Source organism: Polyodon spathula, chromosome 25 (genome assembly GCF_017654505.1).
Source record: "Polyodon spathula isolate WHYD16114869_AA chromosome 25, ASM1765450v1, whole genome shotgun sequence".
Classification (NCBI taxonomy): Eukaryota; Metazoa; Chordata; class Actinopteri; order Acipenseriformes; family Polyodontidae; genus Polyodon; species Polyodon spathula.
The window spans coordinates 7768606-7790038 of NC_054558.1; the positions used below are offsets into that span (position 1 = coordinate 7768606).

Genomic DNA, 21433 nt, shown 5'->3' on the forward strand with positions numbered 1-21433 from the left:
ACATTACTTGTGTTTTTGTGCAATATCATGTTGTCATTTTGTAGTTGAAAAGAAACTTTGAAACCACAGGGGGGATTTCAAGGTTGGGGGGGTTGTGATGAAACTGAACTGCTGTCCGTGTTGTGGTTCTAGTTTTGTTTTCAATTGTTTAGTTTTTGTTTCCATATGGTCTGCAACTCAGCTATTAATTAGTGGTAAACGACCAGCATACATTAAAATGCCTATTCTGCAAACATGAAAACAAGACTCTTATTGCATAGCAGCTTCACCTATCCGGGTTTTACTGTGAGCTTGATTAGCCACAGGGTGCAGATAACATTGTGTTATTAAACTCATAGTGAAACCAGGAATGGATTACACTGCTATGCACAATGATAAACTAGGCGTGTTCACTTTCTCTTTATAGTAAAAAAGCAGGCTTCAGTATTACTGAGTGGACTACAGATTCATATTTTACAGGCCTTTCTCGTCATATGTACCACTGATGAGTAGAGTGTGACTGACGGTCTGTGTTTTTCTGAGTGAATTTGCTACAAATACTGCAGCCAGAGACCAGTCGTGACCTTGCCTTTACACCTACAGTGTGAGTGCAAATACTGCAGCCGGAGACCAGCCGTGACCTTGCCTTTACACCTACAGTGTGAGTGCAAATACTGCAGCCGGAGACCAGCCGTGACCTTGCCTTTACACCTACAGTGTGAGTGCAAATACTGCAGCCGGAGACCAGCCGTGACCTTGCCTTTACACCTACAGTGTGAGTGCAAATACTGCAGCCGGAGACCAGCCGTGACCTTGCCTTTACACCTACAGTGTGAATGATCTAATTACCAGCTCCACATCTCCTTTCTTGTATAAACAATTCATTTAAACTTGCTTTTAGAACATGTTTACTTCTATTTATTCAATGTGTAATGTTTTGAAGTCTTGTAATGTTTGAAGTCAACATACGGGGACATTACAGGGGTGTATTTATACATAAATATACAGGAAAAAGGAACTCGCCAAATATATTGCAATTCAGGGAACAAAAAAATCCCAAAATGAGAAAATACTGCTGTGCTGGCAGGAATACTTGAGTTCAATTTTTGTACACAGCATATGGAAAAAAGCACATAGAAATGCTGGCATAGGCTGAGCTACTGGTATGTGCTATCTATTTACCATCTTTGGTTGCGACTGGGACACTGGGTTTGATACTGGTGTGTCCTACAGCTGGTAGTGGTTACACAAGCAGAACTGAACACAACAATAGTTCTTATTTTTAATGCAGGCAACAATATTGCAATCACTTAGCCCTATATAGAGTATTACACTTTCTAAGGGGATTATTGTCAGTATTGAATTATCTAAGTGGTTGTTTTCACATTACCCGAACACATCAGTGAATACAACAGAGCAACTATTTAATAGAGTTGGTCTTTGTAATTATACAATACTAATAGCATGCTGAAAAGAGCCCCAGCCTTGCTGATACCAAGGATCGTCCAATCGAAAGAGAGCTGGATGTTAGATAAAAGGGGAAACATCTGGATTCACAGAATTAAGACTTTATTTTTCCATGGGCTGAACTTGGAAGACCTTTTAGGATTGGAACGCCATCTCAGAACTGTCTGTGTCTCAGTGCTCTTAGAACACTATAAGTCACTGCAGCTTTCACACGGAAACAGCAGCCTCAGTCCGCCTAGTTATTTCTACCAGGCCACCTGTAGAAGCCAGAAGCTGAAACATTGCAGCTAATTATTGACAGATTAAATCGGAGTTGCCAGCCATTATATTGATTTAACTAAACAATTAATCACAAGCTTTCAAGACCTCAAAGGTCTCTTCTTCAGGTGAATTGTAGATGCAAAACGGGTTATGTTTGTTAAATGTAAACACCAATCTCTCTTTCCTACTTTCACTTGAAGAAGAGATCTCTGTCTTGAAAGCTTGTGATTAATGATTATTCAGTTAGTCCAATAAAAGGTATCACATCTCCTTCTCTTTAGCTAATTATTAAAATGGTTTCAGGTTCTCAATTACTTTTCCTCGTTGTTGTGTATCTCTAGTGATTGATGAGGGTCCAGTCGGGTCCTGATTCTCCTTGGATATGGAACTGTTCCCTGTTTTGTAATTCTGTGTACTTTAATAAACAGTGTTATGCGTAGAATCTAAAAGTGCACAACTTTAAAACTTTGACACAACTCTATTATAATTTCACACAATAATGCAAAGTCAGTAAGTTTTATGTGGTTTTCTCCCAATAATACTCTTTGGTGTGTCAATGGTGTATTAATTATGCATTGTCATTTTTATTATTATTATTATTATTATTATTATTATTATTATTATTATTATTATTAATAATAATAATAATAATAATAATATATTTCTAAATAGTCCGGGAGAAGACTGAACGACCTCAAAGAAGCATAATATTCGAAAGAAAATCCCCTTTCTGGATTTTCAGAATTGTTTTTTTTTTTTTTTTTTTTCCCAGAAACGGGGAACTGATACTTTCTCTTTAAGAAGCGCGTCCCCGCTCGCACTAAACTAGAAAGCCCAGAGCCGGCGTCGCGCATCCTCTGCCGCTCCAATTTAATTTACATTTGCAACACAGCGAGGTGATCGGCTATGGCGACTGCCACTGTGGGTCCGAGCCGCTGTCAACATACCCTGGACAAAGACCAAGAGCTGTTTCTGAATCGGCTGTCTGCGAGCGAGAGGAGAAATATTTTGAGGAGATCTTCTAAAGAGAAGAAACGGACAGTGACCGCAGCAGTATCTCTGGATCATTTGCATCCTCCTGCAAACATTGTGGCGCAAGGGAACCGGGAAGGCAGTGTAGCGCTACACTCATGCAAAAGAGTCAACATTGCGGTTAACGACCATGCAAACGCTATTGAATCTGTAGATCTGACAGGGACACGTTCATCCCCGGCCGCTGCGGAAGTGCTATTGAAACGGGATAGCAACAGGGTCCAGACAGACGGGGGGCAGCTTAACCCGAACGGAATAGTTTGCAAAAGTGGTGCCGGTGCAAAACGTTTGACGCCCTGCACGCAAAACGGACCTAAACCGCAGGTTGTGCCGAACGGTGCTAAAGAACCGGAATCAGGTTCTGTCATAAGTGGTCAGCAGAACTTTCAGAGGGGCGCCCGGCGATCATCGCAAGTGACGTTACATCAGGCGCTCGATTTCAGCGCTCTGAGTGAAGCAAACGGGTTTAGCGCACACAGCATCAGCAGCAGCAACACTAGCAGTCGTAACAAGATGCCAATCTTAACCCAAGGGAGATCGGGAGTGGTGAAGATGATGCGACACGAGCCGCCGCGGAGGGAGGCATGGTCCATCTTTGGACAGGAGGACCCGAGAGTGAAGAAGGAGAGGGGAGAGGGGCACTGCTTCAGCCTGACCCCTGTCACTCACGACTGGTGTGATGCGTGTAATCGCCAGGTGAGCTGTCAAGCGCTCAGGTGTAAAAGTAAGTACCGGACCTTCTCCGACTCTTACTGTTGCTTACAGTCCAGCATTAAATACACTGTTTGACCGTGTTTGCCAACTACTGTACAGGAAGTCGGGCGTCATGACCCACCGGCATTGATCGCACTATAGCTTTTAGTTGTAATCAGTGTTGTTAATCTTACTGGTTTGCAAAACAAACAAAAAAAACAGTAACCAACACAGAAACTGTGTACATGTAAACTTTTTTTATGAATAAACGAGTACTGACCAGCTGTCTGGAAAAGTTTTGATCTGGAAAATGTCAGCGCGGTTATGTTACAGCAAGACTATGTAAAAGTATTGAGGCTTGGTATGTGTGTTTATCCGGGACAAGACCCCACTCCCCATCCACGGCTTCACTATTAGCATAACGATGTGTCAATAGGTACAGGGTGCTTTGTAACAGAGCTGAGATTAGGCGCAAGCGAGCCTCTAATTAAACCGCAATGGAAAGAGCCGGCTCGTTTGCTTTGCACCCCTGGTTTTAGGCAGATTTCAACCTGGTCTCATGTCACCGACAGTAGATTGGACAGAGTGTGTAACTGCAGTGTAACAGACAACGCTGCCCATTACACTGTTATAGTCTTCTGCACATACACCGCTAAGCATACTGGGAACAAGAAGAGAAAAACGTATTTGTGGGTTGTAATGTGGAAGTGTTCTTCAGTCATCAGCTCTAAATCAAAGGTTTATAGATCAAACGTTAGGACCTAAAATCTATTTTTTAAAACTATGATACATTTACAATAAAAAAATAAGTATTTGGTCAAATCAATGTTTAGGATTTTTTTTTTTTTTTTTAGGATTGTTATTATTATTATTTTGTGTTTCAGTTAGTGTTACATGTTCATAGGAGAAAGAAGGACACTGTGCTCACCATGAGAGAATTGGGCAAAGGAAAAGGTGCTGAAGTTGTGTAACATAAAGGTTTGGGAAGAGAACAGGGTGTTTGGTCTGTTAAGGTCAGGCTGTCATAGTGCCCCTCTCCCCGCTTGACCCTACTCAGAAGTAGAAGACCAGGTTCGAGCAGTGAAGACGTAGCTTCAGTGAAACGAGTTCCAGTGGTCGGACTCTCATCCTGGCCCTGAACAGACATCTTGCATTGAAATAATACATTAATAATAATGTGGGGCGCTCTACATTTCTACTAAGTGTGTTGTTGCTTGGTAAGCCTCCAGAAGTCAATGCACACATTCCTCCAAGCAGGATTCAGGCCCGCTCCCAGAAAGGGCAGTCAGCGTCCCAGGTAGATCGTCCATAACGTCAATCGTACATTCTATAAAACTAGAAGAAGCTAATGCAAGAGCACCTTGGCTAATTCCTTCATCGGTGATAACACCCAGAGGCACATGAAGGCAAAGCAGTGATGAAGATCTCATTACCATTTGCCTCCCTGATTAAACTTCAAGTTTGACTTCAACCAGTGTCCTTAGGCACATGACATTAACATCATTCATCTCTGTTGGCCGTGCTACAGTAGTGGCAGACCAATTCTAAACTGTAGAGTATAAACTAGATTCTAAAATCGATTATATTAAGGGGGCTGCTGTTTGAACTTTTTAATGAAATAACTCTCTTAGTAGTGTGCGCTTTGTTCATTGCGCAGCAATTCATCTTTATCAAGTAAGACTGCTGTGACCCGATCCTGAGAGAGAGAGAGAGAGAGAGAGAGAGAGAGAGAGAGAGAGAGAGAGAGAGACTGCTGCAGCAAAACTGCAGAGGAAGAATAATTTATGATCTCATTTGAAGCAGCTCGCTAGACCAAGGCAGTTCACGATTGCCGTTTAACTTTGAAGGCATTTCAAAGACACTGAAGTAACCCTTTGCAGCAGGGACAATAATCATCATTGTTGTAACCCTGAATCTTTAAAGCAGAACGCTGTGCTGCACATGGTACCGATAGTGTAATAATTTAGTGCCTGTTATGTTCAATATCTCTGCTTCAGCAATAGAACTACAGTTCATAAAGTAATGCTTTGTTTGTAATACATGTTTAATCAATATGCAATTAACCATTCGCTTTCGTTACATGTTAATAAACCGTCAGTAGAGATGCCCTGCATGTGTGTACCTATCATTAGACTGCCATTTAAACTGCAAGCTGGAATGCTAATGGCACCAGAGGAAAGTTCAAAATACAATCCAGCTAAAAAAACAAAGAAATCCAAGTTTGAGTGAGTTAGTATGCTTTAATTCTAATGAGGTATTAAGTGGCTCACCAGTTTTAGGACCTGTCTACCCGATTCAATTTGGCTTCGCCCTGTGTGGAATATGCTCTGGGTCTCTTGGTTATGAATGGTATCATTTACTTAAGCCTTGTTGTGGATCGGATCAACCCAGCAATGCTGTACACTGGTGAAGAAAGTGAATTGTGTGAAATATTACTGACTGGGAATTCATACGACACCTTCCAGCAGCTTGTGCAGTCAGGGGCATGTCGTGACAAGGCTATGGTCCAGGCAAGCGGAGGTCCTGGCCGATATTAGCTACAGGTCTTGATAAAGTGGCCAGGCTGTGTGTGTTCTTTAAAATAATCAAAGTCTTCCAACCGACCACAGGAGTTGTCTTTCTGGCAGAGAAGCCGTCTGCAATCCTATTTTAAACACTGGCGGTGGGATTTGGGCACACAAACACGAGCACCGCAAACCTGTAACAATTTGACAGCCCCCTGTTATGTACTGCTTTGTGAAGGCTTTATGCTGTGTGGTTTAGTAAACCGAGGAATTGTAAACCATTCACTGTTCGTGTTTTTTCGGAATCATAATTTTAGAACAGCAGCTGAGTTTTGGCTGATCGTTATGTTGTGATTGATCAAGGCTGTGCTGTGCTGTAGGTTGTGACTGATCAAGGCTGTGCTGTGCTGTAGGTTGTGACTGATCAAGGCTGTGTTGTACTGTAGGTTGTGACTGATCAATGCTGTGTTGTACAGTATGGTAGGGTACATCCTGGTCACTGCAGTGGAAAGGCCCTTCTATGATCTGTTGGCCTCCACCCCTGGTATCCATCTGAAAAAGATGTTTGTCTAAGCGCCATTTATATTATTGATGATTGGGAGGTCTATTTTAATTAACTAATGCCACCTCCTTTAAAGAGTGGCTTTGCATCATCTTCACTTTCAGAATATTTCATATTTTATTTGTTAATATCCTGTTACGTGTCAAGAATTCGCTCGCTTTTCATCCTTTTCCTTTTACTTCTACTACATAATGAAACCATGGGGGGCAGGTCTGGAAAGACTGGTTTTGTGTTATTTTGCTCATGTTTTCTTAATAGTTTATTGTACTTTCAGTGGAGTCTGTTGCATTGCACTTCACAAATACTATTATTATTGCTCAAAAGTCACAATCTTGAAGCCAGGAGTGGCTGGCACCTTTTATGACTTTGACCTCCACAAAATCTGAATGCCACAGAGTAAATGAACTCTGTGTGTGCATATTCTACTGCCAACAAACAGGTAGCTTCATATCCAAAAGAAAGTGCAAACCGGACTCCCAAGATACCTTTTCACAGTCCGAATTTCTTTCCATAAAGTACAGACAGTGTTCCCTTGAGCTGTGTCTGATTTCTGTTGAAACGGAAGTTAGGAGTCTCTCCTTGTTGTAACATTCCCGCGATGGAACAATTAAGCAAAGAAAAAGTTTCCAGGGCGTTGGGACTCTTTTGTTTGTCTTTCTCTGTATACCTTTCCAGTGTCTGCAAACATAATATTCACTTTTTAATGTTCTTGAATAAACTAGCTGGGGAAATAATGGAATTTACCGAAGAATCCCCTGATCACAGTTCCGGCTTGAGACTCTGGTATTCATTGTGTCAGTGAAGCCTGCACACTGACAGTGCTGAGAAGTAGCTGGAACACTATCAGAGATGCTTGCCAAGAGCTAATGGCTGGGAATCGTCTATTCACTCACACCCCAGTGGAAGACAGCTGGCCAGCGATAGGTGAAACTGGGAGCTTTCTGTCTGCCAGTGTAAAATAAAGTGAACTGCATTTGTCCTCCTTGTCATCCTCACTCCGGCTGTGCAAGGGCTAGGTGGAAGTGCAGGTGCTGGCATATATGATATGTCAAGTGCTGATTTTAAGTATGTCTCAATCCTAAAATTCTTGATGATGCAAAACTTTTGGCAGGTACTCTGCTCAGTGTAGTGAGCCTTACAGGGCTTCCTAGAAATTCCTCCAGGAGTGCTTCTTGATATCCTGAGATTATCCCCCCTTTACACACAGCAAAGGAATGCTGCAAACACTCCTCAAAGCAATGATCTGGTGTTGAATAACCATGCAGCAAAACTGGAATAGCATTTGCATGTCAGGACCCATTCACTAGACACGCCTAAGATTCATTCCATTTTGATTAGGCAAGGGGATTATACGTCTTAATGTTTGTTTGTATAGCCTCGCCTTGATTCGTGATGCCGTTTATGATCGACTGCACCCTCTAGACCTAGAATAAGGTAACCACTTACTCATTAGGGTTGCAACCGAGTGAATGTAAAGACGTTTTGCATTGGAACATGTCAATTCAAGCAGCATGAATCCAAGTCGTTTAAGTGGCGTTCTAAAGCTATGACTTTGCAAAACGTCATATTGAAGTTGTGCTGTCCTACGTAAAATAACATTTAGAAAGTGGGACTGGAGGTTTTTAGCTTGTCTTTTTGTTCTGTCGTGGATTGACGCCTCTGTAATTCTCGGCTGTGTGCGGTGCTTCTCAGCTCATGAAGCTGCAGAATAGAAACCGTTCCGTGCTCTCCCAGCTTTCAGAAAGCTTGTCCCGAGTGCAGCCAGACACTGCCAGAGATGTCGGGGTTGGCGGGAGTTCCAAGGACGCTGGTTATCACCTTAGTTACAGTCCTCACGTTTTAAGATGTTTAATAGCTGGTATTTGAAAATGGTCCCTAAATAAGCTGCTCTCCACAGGGAACGTCATTCAATTAGGCAAAACAGTTCCCTAATACGGAAGTAGGGAATGCGGGTGGGTGCAGTCGTTGATTGGGAGTGCCTGGCATGGAATGTGGCAAGTTGTCTCCCAAATGGGCTTTCCCAAGGGCTTTTACAGGCTCAAGCATTTCCTAATTGTCCTAGCTGTTTCTGTGGCGTTGAGATACAGGTTGAGCCAAAATGAACTCGGTGTACTACAGGCTTCTATTGAGTCTCTAAATCAAGAGCTAGCATCTACTAACTTCTGCTTTTATCAATACCAAATTAAAGGAACTCCCTTCAGGACTGGGATCACTAAGAATGTGAAAACACACAGACACACACACACAGTTTGAGTGCATTTACAGTATTAATATCGGCTGTTCAGAATACTGCAGTCCTCCTTTAACTATAGAAATCCCACTGGTGTTTTTCACTGAGTCTGGGTGATTTGTTAACATCGCCAAATGCAATGCAAGTACAGTGGATTGTACAAGTTTAATACAGCACGATAATTAAAGGGTTACCCAGTAGAAAGAATGGCATTCTTTTATTTTCTAAAATCGTGAGAAAATGATTGAGAGTCACAATGATCTCCCGTGCACTGGCGTTCTGAAAGGTGGGTACAAGGGAGATCAGATTTAAGGAGTCAATAAAAGTGTGCAGCAGTGTACGTGGCAAGGCAATGCATGTAGGATCAGAGGGAGCATGCAGTGCTTATCCAGTGATGGAGGATGCAGCTTTTTCTGCTAGCACACCACACTGTAGTGCTAGTGACTGTGGTGAGGTGTAGTCTAGTGTTGTGCAGTCTAGTGCTGTGCAGGCAGGGTATTTGCAGGATGCAGATAGCTGAGACGAGGCTATTGATCTTCTCGTGCTGCAAGCATGACACCAGAGAGGCAGGCAGAGGTTCGCACCACTGCCTGCTTCGGGAACGTCTCCAAGAGGTTCAGCAAGTTATTCCGACGCTTTCCCAAATCCAAATCCTGGTCTGAAGGCCTGAAGCTCATCCGGAGATCGAGCAGCATTGGATCCCTGTCTCTCTCAGGTAGGAGCAGGAATAGAGAGGAGTCTGTGTGTGATTCTCTGCTGCACGTGCAGAAGGCAGGAGAAGGGGTGGGTGTATTTCAAATTAGCCTTGTCTCTGGCGTATTGCAGTTATATTTGACAGCGTTCTCGCTATAAAATCCTGTGCTGTTCTTCTTCAGGTATTCAGCGGGGCTGAGAGGCACGCTGCTCCGGCAATGCTGTTGTTTATGCTGTTCAGGCATGAAAAGGCATTCATTGATTTGTAATCTCTCTTGAAAAGGCTCTCTGAATTGAATGGGTAATTAAACAGTGGCACAGTAAGCCTGGCTGTGTTCTGTTGGTCTCCCTGTTCCTCTATATTCCTCAACGCGGAATGCATCATTTCTGATTCATTGTATTATAGCTGTTGCAATTCCCTGTTGGGTATCATGTGTGGAAGACAAAAGGGGATGCATTTCTATATAGATCTAGTTCATAGTCACCTTGATGAAAACGCTGCACATTGATATGTCAGATATTATGGCTTGCAAACCTAATGTAGAAAATGCTGTATGAAATGTACATAAAACCACTTCTTAAAGACCTTCGCTAAGCGTTGTATTAGGGGATGTTGTGCTATACTGTAAATTCTACCATTTTATGTTTTATGCATGGAAAGACAAGCCACTATCCCATAATAAACTGCCATAAGAACCAGGTTGCAAAATAGTTTTAAAAATGCAATCTAGGTCACTTTGCATCTATTTTGAGAAGGGTAAAAAATGATAAGCAGCTACATCTTAATACACTCCTTCTTGGTTATATTACTGTATGGTGAATGCTTTGTTTGAGTGCAGTCATTTAGACTAAATCATTTTAAACAGTGTCATGACCCAGTTCTTGTTTGCCCTTTTGAAGACTCTGCTGTATCTGTCGTTCCTAGCTAATGGAACCACTCCATAAATCTCACTTCAGAAAGTAAGGCATGCAAGCAGAGTTTTCTTTGGCGATTTCATTTTTTTTAACTACAAGTTTGCTTCAACATGTGATTCTTTTCCAAAACTGCTCATCTGGGACCTACATAGTAAACCAGTTAGATTTATGGATAGTATAGCTGGCTTGCAGTTCACCAAGTTACGCTAGTTTCATTAACAAGGGATGGGGGTGCGGAACATGTGAAAAACTAAATATTCAATATTTTCATTTGCAATAATAATTCATCAAATGATGACATGCTTACTTTTTGTTTTTTATATATATATATATATATATACACACACACACACACACACACGCGCGCGCTACCAATAATAAGTACCATTGGCATACCTCTCATGCCTGCTACTCTGTTGCACGTAAGGGAGAAAATTAATTAAACAATCTATTCACCTGACCACACTTTCCAGTAAGAGACAGAGCATTAATTAGAAGTGGAGGCATTGAATTCCAGTGTGGTGCTAACAGTAGCAGAGCTGACTGTTCGAATTGTTAATTCCTTGAGAGCCTAGTGTCCAAGAAAATATGAACAGGATAGTACTGCAACTCGCAAAAACAAAACAACAAAACAAACCCCTGAATAGCTATGATTAAGTCCCCAATGGTGTCTTTATCAGACAACAACTCTGCAATATTCATTGTACTGTTTAATTGCCACCCTGTTCATGATGGAGTTAACACTCATTGGTACTGTATCTTTCTGCGAATGACTGATTCCTTCAGATACAGCAGATGAGGGGTGCCTGACAGGAGTGAGTGGACACACTGGTGCCTTTTAGATAATTACCTTTTATTAGCTTTGCGTGTAAATGCAAGGTGTGAGAGTCAAACCACGTCCCTCGATTTATTCAGTCAAATTAGGTGGGATCTCTTCTGTGTTCCCATGAAACTGAAGGGTGCTTCTGCAGTATAATATAGCACTACAATTCACTGCCTGCATGGACTAACCAGGGATTATGGAACTGTGAAATCTAGAAGGAGCACTGTACCTATCTATTTCTTTATATGGAATAGCTTTTAAAGGCGGCTGCACACTACTTCAGATCCATTACAAAATCAGTGCATCTCTCCGCTGTGTTAGTTACAGAGTGGGTGTGTGAGATACAATAAGGATTTGTATTGGTGTTCGTTGTGCAGTACATCCAGAAAGAGAACTGGACCCAGTGTGCCCGGGCCTTTAGACTGAGTGTCAAATCTGTTAGGGTTAAATTTACAGTTACTGGAAGAATTGTGGGACTGGGGAGGGGATTAAAAAAAAAAAAAAAAACTCTGAGCCGAGATGCATTGCAGACGATTCCCTGAAGATGAAAGTTAAAATGTGAAGTGGTGGTAGATTCCTTTAAATAACAGATGATGCCGGGAATGACTCTCCCCCTCCCCAGCCTCAATGTATTGATCGAATGGAATCAGTGACACATGAGACAGCTGAGCGCATATCTGCTGAAGGTTGTTCAAGACCAAGGACATTGTGATTTCTCTCATATTGGTTTGTCTGTGTGTCTCAGGCAGTGTGTGAGAGAGGGTGTGTGTCTCTGTGAGAGACGGCGTGTGCACAGTGAAGTTTCAGTTATTTTGTCGAGCTGAACGATGCAAAATGAGGTTGTGTAATTTAAACAAAGGAACTCCTTTATTGATTACACTGTGTAACAATTTTTTTTTTTTTTTTGTTCCTGGGTAGTAAGTGTTATTTCCTAATTGCTTATGCCTCAAAAGTATAGAAAATGGCTATTATTCCCCACAAACTTTGCTTTTGTGACCAGGACAGTGATATTTCAAAATATCACTATTTCCAATGGGAAAACTGGCATATGTGTGTCTTTTCGTTCACATAAAGTCAGAAAAAAACAACATATGAATCCAAATTAACATGTATTTATACTAAAGTAATACAAAAATGACTACAAAAGATTTAGAAGTGAGTAGTTTTTTGAGATTTACGATTATACTGTATTTACTGTATAATTGTAAAGCTCGAAAAACTACTCACTTCTAAATCTTTTGTAGTCATTTTTGTTAAATGTTAATTTGGATTCATATGTTGTTTTTTTCTGACTTTATGTGAACGAAAAGACACACATTTGCCCGTTTTCCCATTGGAAATAGTGATATTTTGAAATATCACTATTATTGTATTTGAATATATAATCAAAGAGTAAGCGATTGCTTGCAACTGCTGCAGCCTGCAGGCGTATAGTCTCGGCGTCAGAACAGTGTGCTTCGCGCGGGACAGTGAGCCTCTGTCGGGCTGTACTGAGCGTGGCTGTGATAACGACCCTTTAAGAGCTCTCTTCAAACTTCGCTGGTGGGATGTAGTGACCATATGGTTCTGTTCACCGGCACAGTTTAGGATTGTTCAATAAGCAAGTCATTCTGATACTTGTAGTCCTGCGTCCCTACTCGCACTACAACAGTGTTGTGTGCAGCAGTGTGATGTATTTGAGGCAGCCCCCATGTGAGTGTGTGGAAAGCACAGGATCAACCCTGCTTAGCTGTACAAGTCATATTGAAAGGTCAACATTTCTGACCACACTGTGAGGTCACAGAACATGCTGGGGAGTTCCACAAGCTCAGGAGAGAAACTTTGTACGTGCAGTCGCTCTACACTAGCCGCCTTCCTGCAAACAACAGGACAGTATTGAAACATTTACTGGGGGCTTGTGCATCTCCTGGAGAGACCGGGATTGTGGTTCAGGCAATTTAAGTGTAAGATAGAGTTCTGTATTGCTTTTAAACTCGGAAGCTTGCCAAGTTCAGCCACCCAACTGTGTGTATATACTGTGCACACTAAGAAACAGCTTTCAGCTATCAGACGTCTTTTCGGGAGCGCTGGAGAAGCGTTCATTGCTTTTGAACAAATAGCCGTACTTGAATGTTTCACAGTCAGCCTTTCTGGAAACAGGAAGTAAGAAAACCTGAGGTCTCTGTGGGAGAGAATGACTTCTCACATTCTTGTTTCCATTTGATTAACCCTGTCTCTTCCGGCCCTCCCTAGTCCACACAGCCTGGACTCTTACTGCCAGGGATTCTCTGCGTGTGCAGGACCCTGGCCAGCCTCGTGTGTAAGAGCCTGTTGATTTTGTCCTGTGCCACCGCTGTACCGTTCTGCCTTCCGTGCCAGGGCACTCTGTAGCTGCGCAAAGAAAACACTGAACGTTCCATGGTGTGCAGTACCCCCACACACCTTCTATAAGTCTGGTGACAGCCTGGTTTGTGACTGCAGGGGGGGGCTTTGTTTGTTTGTCCTTTTTATAAACTGCTGTGACAGGCGGTCAAGTTAGGGGTTGGGGGCAGGGGGGTGTCTATTTAACGTTTTTTTTTTTTTTTTAAATCTATAAAAACAGACTTGTAAAAATCTATAATAAAGGAGCTGCTTTGTAGTCTGGTTGCAGTTCTGAAGCCCATGGTTCAAATCCAGCACTGTTCACAAGTGAAGCGAGTTTCACTTGTGGACAGCATTCTGTATACCATATGCACCTCGCACTATAGCACTGTTGGCACCTGGACCTGTTTTTTAGTTTACAGCATGAAGTGAAAAGGTTGGGGTTGGTAGGGGGTGGGGTGGGGTTGCCCATACCTTTTAATCATCAATGAAATACCTTAAGATAGGCTACATGCATAGTCTTTAATGTCTCTCTGTATGTCATTTAGGAGAATGGCCAGCATTTTTGAGAGCGCGTGTGTTTTTAAAACAAGAAAAATAAAAACACAACAGGGGATCTGTGCTAATTCAAGCAGAGGAGAGGGTTGAATTCCTTTGACGCGACAGGGGTGACAGAGTTCTTGATGTGATTCGTTTTAGATTACTAATTTGAAATCTATGCAGGAAGAATTACCAATACAGCAAGCTTTGAAACTGAGAATTGGATCCGTCGCCCGGCTGTAACAGTAGTATTTGTAGGAATTCATTGTTAAGCGTTTAAGGTTAAAAATGTCTTTATCAAGCTTGTTTCTGTGGTCATTCAGAAAAGTCCCCTGTGTTCCAAGCGGCACGTGAAGTGAAATTTTAGGGGGGGTTTTTCTTAAGAACTAAGCAGTTGTTTTTGTTCTGTTAGATTCAGCTCCCTGGAGATTCCCTTGACTCATACTCGGACATTCTGTAATCTGACAGGCCTTATTTTTACTGTAACTTTCCAGATTGTCATTCCACTCCTTTATGAAGAGGAAATCCCTGACTTTTTGGGAAGCTGCTCCCAACTTCCCAGTCCTTAAGGATTTTTTTACTCCAGAGGGAGAGATCTGGGAAAAAAAGAATTCTGTGTATGTTGCAGTTCTGCATACACTAGCCGTCACTAATGTGGGTTATCTGGAATGTGTAATTAGGCACACTCTTTATGGTACAGTAATATAAATACACATGTGTATAATTGCATGGCGCTTGGGAGGGAAACTTTGACAGATTTAAATACATTAGATGGGGTTTTGTGTTGGTCTTCGTTTTTGTAATGCTAATGAATGTGTTTTGCTAAGTAATGCATTCAGATTGCTTTAGATGCACTTACAGTCCTGGCACAATGTACTTGCACGCTGTGTCCTGTGGAAATGTACTTTTAAAGTGTCAGTTTTTACTTGACGATCACTGATGATTGCGAGTTTGCAAGTCGTGTTTCACATAAAGGAAAGGATGTAATTGTTATGGGGCGAATGACAATTACTTAAATTATTCCCAATTCTATTATATGTGCCTTTAAATGTAATTTATATATATATATATATATATATATATATATATATATATATATATATATATATAAATATCTCTCATTCTGCCTTCACCTGTGAGTTAGCTTGTCTGGAGAATCCTCAGTGTCAGATCTGAACAGCCTGCCTCCTGCTAAGTCAGATACACTACCAGTATTAGTTCAGTTACAGGCGGGGGAAGGCCCAGGGAGCGAACACATATTACATTAATGGGTTTGATTGCTGACAGCGGTTTTGTTACTTGTTGATTATTTCCTGTAATACCTGTTTAGAAACAATTGCTTTGTGTGTGTGTGTGTGTGTGTGTGCTATCACTGTTGAGACAACAGAGGGAATTAGAGGTCATGTCAGCCTAAAGACTTCCTGCTTTCTTCAGTGTGAATAATGTCCTTGATCTTGTTCTGACCCCTGTCTTAATCACAGAATACAGGGATACAGAGCGTTTCCATCTGGCAGCGATCATGGTCATCACTGAGCAGAAAATAGTTTATGCAGTGTCAGTCTGAACCACTGTGCCAGGATGATGGAGCAGTTCTAATAATAATAATAATAATAATAATAATAATAATAATATTTATTGTATTTCACCCAATCCTGTGTTTTGTTTTTTTGTTTCTTTCTTATTTAAAAGTATAACAAGCAAATCTCAATGGCAACATACAGTGATTTATAATAGTGGGGTTTACAAACAACCTCTCTGAGATGCTTTGGGTATCAAATAAACCATGTTGCTCAGTCTCTTCAGAAAACATCTGGAACTGTCCACTGAGGTTCAATCCCTGAGGCTTCTTGTATAACCCAGACATTATAAATATATACTGTACAGACTTGATTTTGTGTCCTAGGTGGTCTAGGAGAAGCAGCTAAAATCTGACCATACTTGCTTCGTGCATCTCAATATGTATCCTTGCAACTGAACCTTGACTGTTCAGTCTTCAGGAGTTGTGCCTGTATCCAGCTGCAACGTTTAATATACAGGATTATCCAGCTATACTGAGATGAATAGAACAAGTAGCAGTTCATCCAGAACCTCACTTAATCTAACCATCTGCAACCAAGCTATAAAATGACCATGGAACCCCAGCACTGGTGCAACAGCGACACACAGTGGTGGTTTTGAGCTTGATCTTTGCTCTGATTCATATTCTGCACTCTATAGAGTAATTTATAAAAATTGGCCACAAGATGGCGCCAGAGTCCCAGCACAGTCCAGATTTTGCTTTGGACAAGTTCTCATTTCCCGAGAGAATAAAGCAATGGATCACTGGTTATCCTCATGCTTGGCAGTCTGAAAAGCTTCGTTCACTTCTGCTGGTTATGTCTTGCTAAATAACTAAAACGATACAATAAATCAGTGATCGTCCCACATCATGACAAATTGAAATGAATAAAAAAAAAAAAAAACGCTGTTGAATGAGTATCTATTTGTTCGTATTGTAACCCTTGTCTCTGTGTTTCTTCTGTCCTGTGTTGCGATCTAGACTGCAGCTACACTTGTCATCAGGAATGCCGGAGCCTCATTCAACTGGACTGCAACCAACAGGAGAAACAACTGGAGGATAAGCCCTCTCCAGGGAGCCCTGTGCTGCAGAGGAGAGCCAAGGTAAGGAGGCTCCGATTCGGTGTGAAACAGGCTTGCGGTTGCTGACTCTGTGACATGTGTCTTGACCGAGGGACCCGCTTAAAGACTCACTATCTGCTGAAAGGACTTACAAAGCAGGACCGCCTGTAAAGACATGAAATAAAAGTGCCCAGGTTAAACCCAGATAGGATTTGCATTGACAGGCTCGAATGTAGAATATTATAGTGTTATGCTGGTGTTGCATTAATATTTAGGCTGGTTTTCAAACATGAGAAGATTGAATGAATGAATGTGCCTCCTGGCTTACCAAAGCATGCTATTGAATACCTGTTTTATTATCCATCTCTCCAGTTACTTCTCATCCCATTAAATCAGACGCAGCAGGGCTTTACACAAACACAGAGGCGGGCTGCTGTCTCACTTGGACTCGTCAGGGCTCGATTTCAGCAAAAAATGAAAGTAGGGCAGCATGCTTTCAGCAACAGCGCTCCTGCCAGCTGAGGGTCTGTTTTAATGAACAAGGGGGTATCCTTAGACAGCAGTAATAGAGCACTGGGCGGTTGCTCTGGGATACAAGAGAACCCGACGCCGGAATGCAGTGAGGTCGTTTGTCCAGTGTTTCTTAAAATTGCATTTTTCCAGCTGTGCATGAAATACCTGACCGAATATCTCTCCTCAATATTTCTTTTATTCAGTTAGCCAGTCTCAGTACAACCAGCGTGAGAAAGCTCCTCACCCTGCGTTTAATCCACAAGCGTTTAAATGTGAGATACAGTAAATTGGTTTGTGCTGTACCAGGGGAATGAAGCCTCGCTCTGAGGCTGGATAAAAGAAGCTGAAAACTCCACTTTCATTAACATTGAGAGCTACTGTAATGGCATGATAACAGAATGCAAATTGTGATGAATTACCATCAAGTGTTACCACAGCAAACCGTCTGTGCTGCAACCATTATTCAGATTATTAAAGGTAATCTGAATGCACCATGCATTCACCCAGAAGAGAGATAATACACCCAGCACCTTGAACAAAGGCACAGCCACGTCCAATCCTTTCCATACTGAACATATTTCAATAAACTCCAATATGCACCCAATGTGATAATGGGTGCAGCTGAAGTACACGTTTTGTCATGGTTAGAAGAGCCAAAGTGAAGTTTCCCGTCACTAAGCTGAATCGCCCCACTTCTCGGTTCTCCGCTCCAGGCCTTAAATGGAGTTTTGCAAGGTTGTGTTTATTAACGCAACACTCTAGATTTTATTTATTGCCCCTCTCTGGACCATAAAGCACTCCCTGATTTGAGGCTCCCAGTTTTAAAGGCGGTCCTCCCCGCATGTGTGTATGTGTGTGTGTATATGTATGTATGTATAATATATTGCATGTGGGTCACAAGCTTGTTTAAAGCACTGCCTTTTCCATCCAGACTTGTAGTCTGAAACATCCTGATAGTATTTGTATCAAATACTAATAGAATTTGTATCAATTATTCATATTTTTGTGGACCTACATTATCTTTTTCTTTTTGGTTTTGCACCTTTTTGGTACAAAGCAGTTTTTCCTTTATATATATATATATATATATATATATATATATATATATATATATATATATATATAACCCCCCTCAAATTCCTGAAGCTGCTGGAATTAAATGAACAGACAATTTCATAAATCCTAAATGGTCTGACAGCACATGGGAAAGGGTTTCCAGGAGACAGAATCCAGCTCACCGTGCAAGTGTATCAAATTTTTTTTTTTTTTTTTTTTTTAAAAGACAAAATTAAAATACATCTACTGTAAAGATTCGACTGGAATGGCTACAACTGCCCTGATGTCTTCTTGATATGAAATTCTTCTCCACCTTGGTGAACCATTGTGTAAAGCATCTGAAGCTTAAATTATGAAGCGAAATACGAGTGTGAAACGTAAAGCATCTTACTCATTCCTTTTAGTTAGCAGTCTTATTGGATTGTTGTGTGCGTGTGTGTGTGTGTGTGTGTGTGTGTGTGTGTGTGCAGTCATAGCTTATTCCTTCTCCTGGAATCCTGTACTTCAATATTTTTAACAGAAGAAGCAGTCTCACAAACCTTTTAATTGACTTTGAAGGATCACATGTTTCGAGACATTTAGAAGTTCAATAGTAAATTTCAGTGTGTGTGTGTGTGTGTGTGTGTGTGTGTGTGTGTGTGTGTGTGTGTGTGTGTGTGTGTGTGTCTGTGTGTGTGTGTGTCTGTGTGTGTGTGTGTGTGTGTGTGGCTCATTCTTCACTCAAAAACACCTTTACTTAACTTTTCTCAAAAGATGCATTTACACTTTCACAGACTGCATGTGAGCAGCAATATCAGCCGGGCTGCAAATGGGTCACAATGTAATTCCCTCTGCATTGAGACACCAGATCTGTTTTGATATGTAAGTGTAGGTAGATCTTTCATACTGTCATCTTTAACTCTAATAATCACACTGGTGTTTCCCTCAGGGAAGATTTCAGCAGAGCTGCAATATCATGTGGTTTCTCAAGAAGCAGGAAAAAAAAAACAGAACAAATAAAAGCACACGCAGGCCTGCGAGCAAGACAACAGCCCGCTACACTGAGCATTTTAATAAATCTTAATATTAGAGCTACTGAACTACGTGGGCATTAAATATGTTTTACATTAAAATGCACTACATACTTATATAGAATATCCTGCAGAGATAAGCGTTGGATATTTAAACGTGTAATTTATTTAAAATGTAGCAACAAAACACAGAAGGGCCCAGGCAAAACCAAGTTCTAGCCTACTGTAGATATAATGGGAAGTGATACAGCTGAGGGCTTTACCAGGTTACATTTAGAGCAGCTTACTTCCACAATCACACACACATTTACAGACAATGCATATTCATGGTGCTAATGCATGCTTATTACTGAGCGAGCGACACTGACTGATAAACTGTAACCAGGAACTGCAATGGCAGTTTTCTGCAGCTGCCACACACAGACGCAGATAATCAAGTGCTTTTATCTCCCTCTTGAAGGCAGGCTGCAATAATCAACAATCAGGAACGATCAGGAACTAACAGAGGCTCAGAAACCACTTCAGTCACAGTGAACCTCCTTCTCTTTCCCTCTGCAGCAGGAGGGTGTTCAGACTGGTTTAGAGAGATTGAACGCTGGGTGCAGATGAGCTCTGTGGAACTCCCAGCACTGCTCCATATCTCTCATTGCTATTGCTACACCTGAGCCTGCAACGTGGTGATTAAAGGTTGCACACCCGGGCACAGGGCACGCCAATGTGCAGACTCCCTGCACACCCGGGCACAGGGCACGCCAATGTGCAGACTCCCTGCATACCTGGGCACAGGGCACGCCAATGTGCAGACTCCCTGCACACCCGGGCACAGGGCACGCCAATGTGCAGACTCCCTGCACACCCGGGCACAGGGCACGCCAATGTGCAGACTCCCTGCATACCTGGGCACAGGGCACGCCAATGTGCGGACTCCCTGCACACCCGGGCACAGGGCACGCCAATGTGCAGACTCTGTATACCCGGGCACAGGGCACACCAAAGTGAAGACTCTGTATACCCAGGTACAGGGCATGCCAATGTGCGGACTCCCTGCACACCCGGGCACAGGGCACGCCAATGTGCGGACTCCCTGCATACCTGGGCACAGGGCACGCCAATGTGCAGACTCTGTATACCCGGGCACAGGGCACACCAAAGTGAAGACTCTGTATACCCAGGTACAGGGCATGCCAATGTGCAGTCTCTCTGCACACCCAGGCACAGGGCACTGCAATCTGCAGGCTCTTTTATTATTTCATGAAATATACATAGCTTTTCAACAGCATAAATTAGAATTGAAAATGTCTCAAGACACCACTTTCTGGTGAGGAACACCTACCGGAAAGGCATGCAAGCGCGATGCTACAGCTCAACAAACCCTCCCCCACAGAAAGAAAATAAAACCAAATAGATAATGAAATTAAATGAAACAGAAAGACCTAGAGTTAAGTTGCCCTTGGAAAGAACGCTTGTGTTTAAACAGGATTTACGTGGGTGGGTAGTTTTTAAATGCATTTTTAAAAATGTGTTTTACTTTGTCCGAGGAACACTACAATAAAGATTTTCTCAGGAGGGCTGACAGAGCCATGTTATTGGCTTATACTGCACCCTCGCAGGCTGAAAAGGCTTAATCAACCCAGCAAGATATCCTTGACTACTGATATTGCTTCCCTCTGAAAACAAAAGGTCACTTAATTATTGAGCAGGCTGCTTTTGGTTATCCGAGTACCGGTGCTGTGAACGATACCCACGCATCACAGCCTGGAATATGTTCAGTGAAGGTGTCTGGTGCCTCTCATTCTTTCTGGTACTGATGCTGTGACCGAGTACAGCAAGGTGTAATGCAGAGCAGTTAAGTGCCGTGCATCGCTACGGTGTCAGGAAAGCTTTGCACTGGTGCTGGGGCACTAATCCTAGATCCCACAACGGCACAGGAATTCTGAAGCTTGGATATTTCGGTGCTGGAACCTGGTGATACTACCCTACAGAGAAACGGACCCGTTTTTTAATGTTTCCTGACAGCACAGTCAATACGTGATTGATCATTGTAATAATAAACACAGACCCAGTGTCTCCAGGTAATTTATCAAGCGCTGACAGTCCAGTCCTCCCCCAGTCTCGACGTGCTGAGTTCAGAGCCAGGGTTTGGGTAGCATCTGTAGTTAGGATTACCATGTTCTTCTGTAGGTTTTGTAATTCATG

At 42.2% G+C, this 21433-nt stretch overlaps 1 protein-coding gene across 2 annotated transcripts in view; it reads left to right on the plus strand.

Annotated features, from left to right (window-relative positions):
- Nucleotides 1–2552: 2552 nt before the first annotated feature.
- The window catches only part of LOC121299761 (ras association domain-containing protein 5-like), a 41362-nt gene continuing 22481 nt past the window's right edge, over nucleotides 2553–21433 (plus strand). Inside the window, exons 1-2 of one of the 2 annotated variants that reach the window (XM_041227779.1) lie at nucleotides 2553–3463; nucleotides 16579–16700. In XM_041227779.1, coding sequence (XP_041083713.1) covers nucleotides 2614–3463; nucleotides 16579–16700 — 972 coding nt within the window. In that variant the 5' untranslated portion in view covers nucleotides 2553–2613. Of the gene's footprint in view, nucleotides 3464–9265; nucleotides 9444–16578; nucleotides 16701–21433 lie in introns of those variants that run through there. The other variant, XM_041227780.1, reaches the window with a different exon arrangement.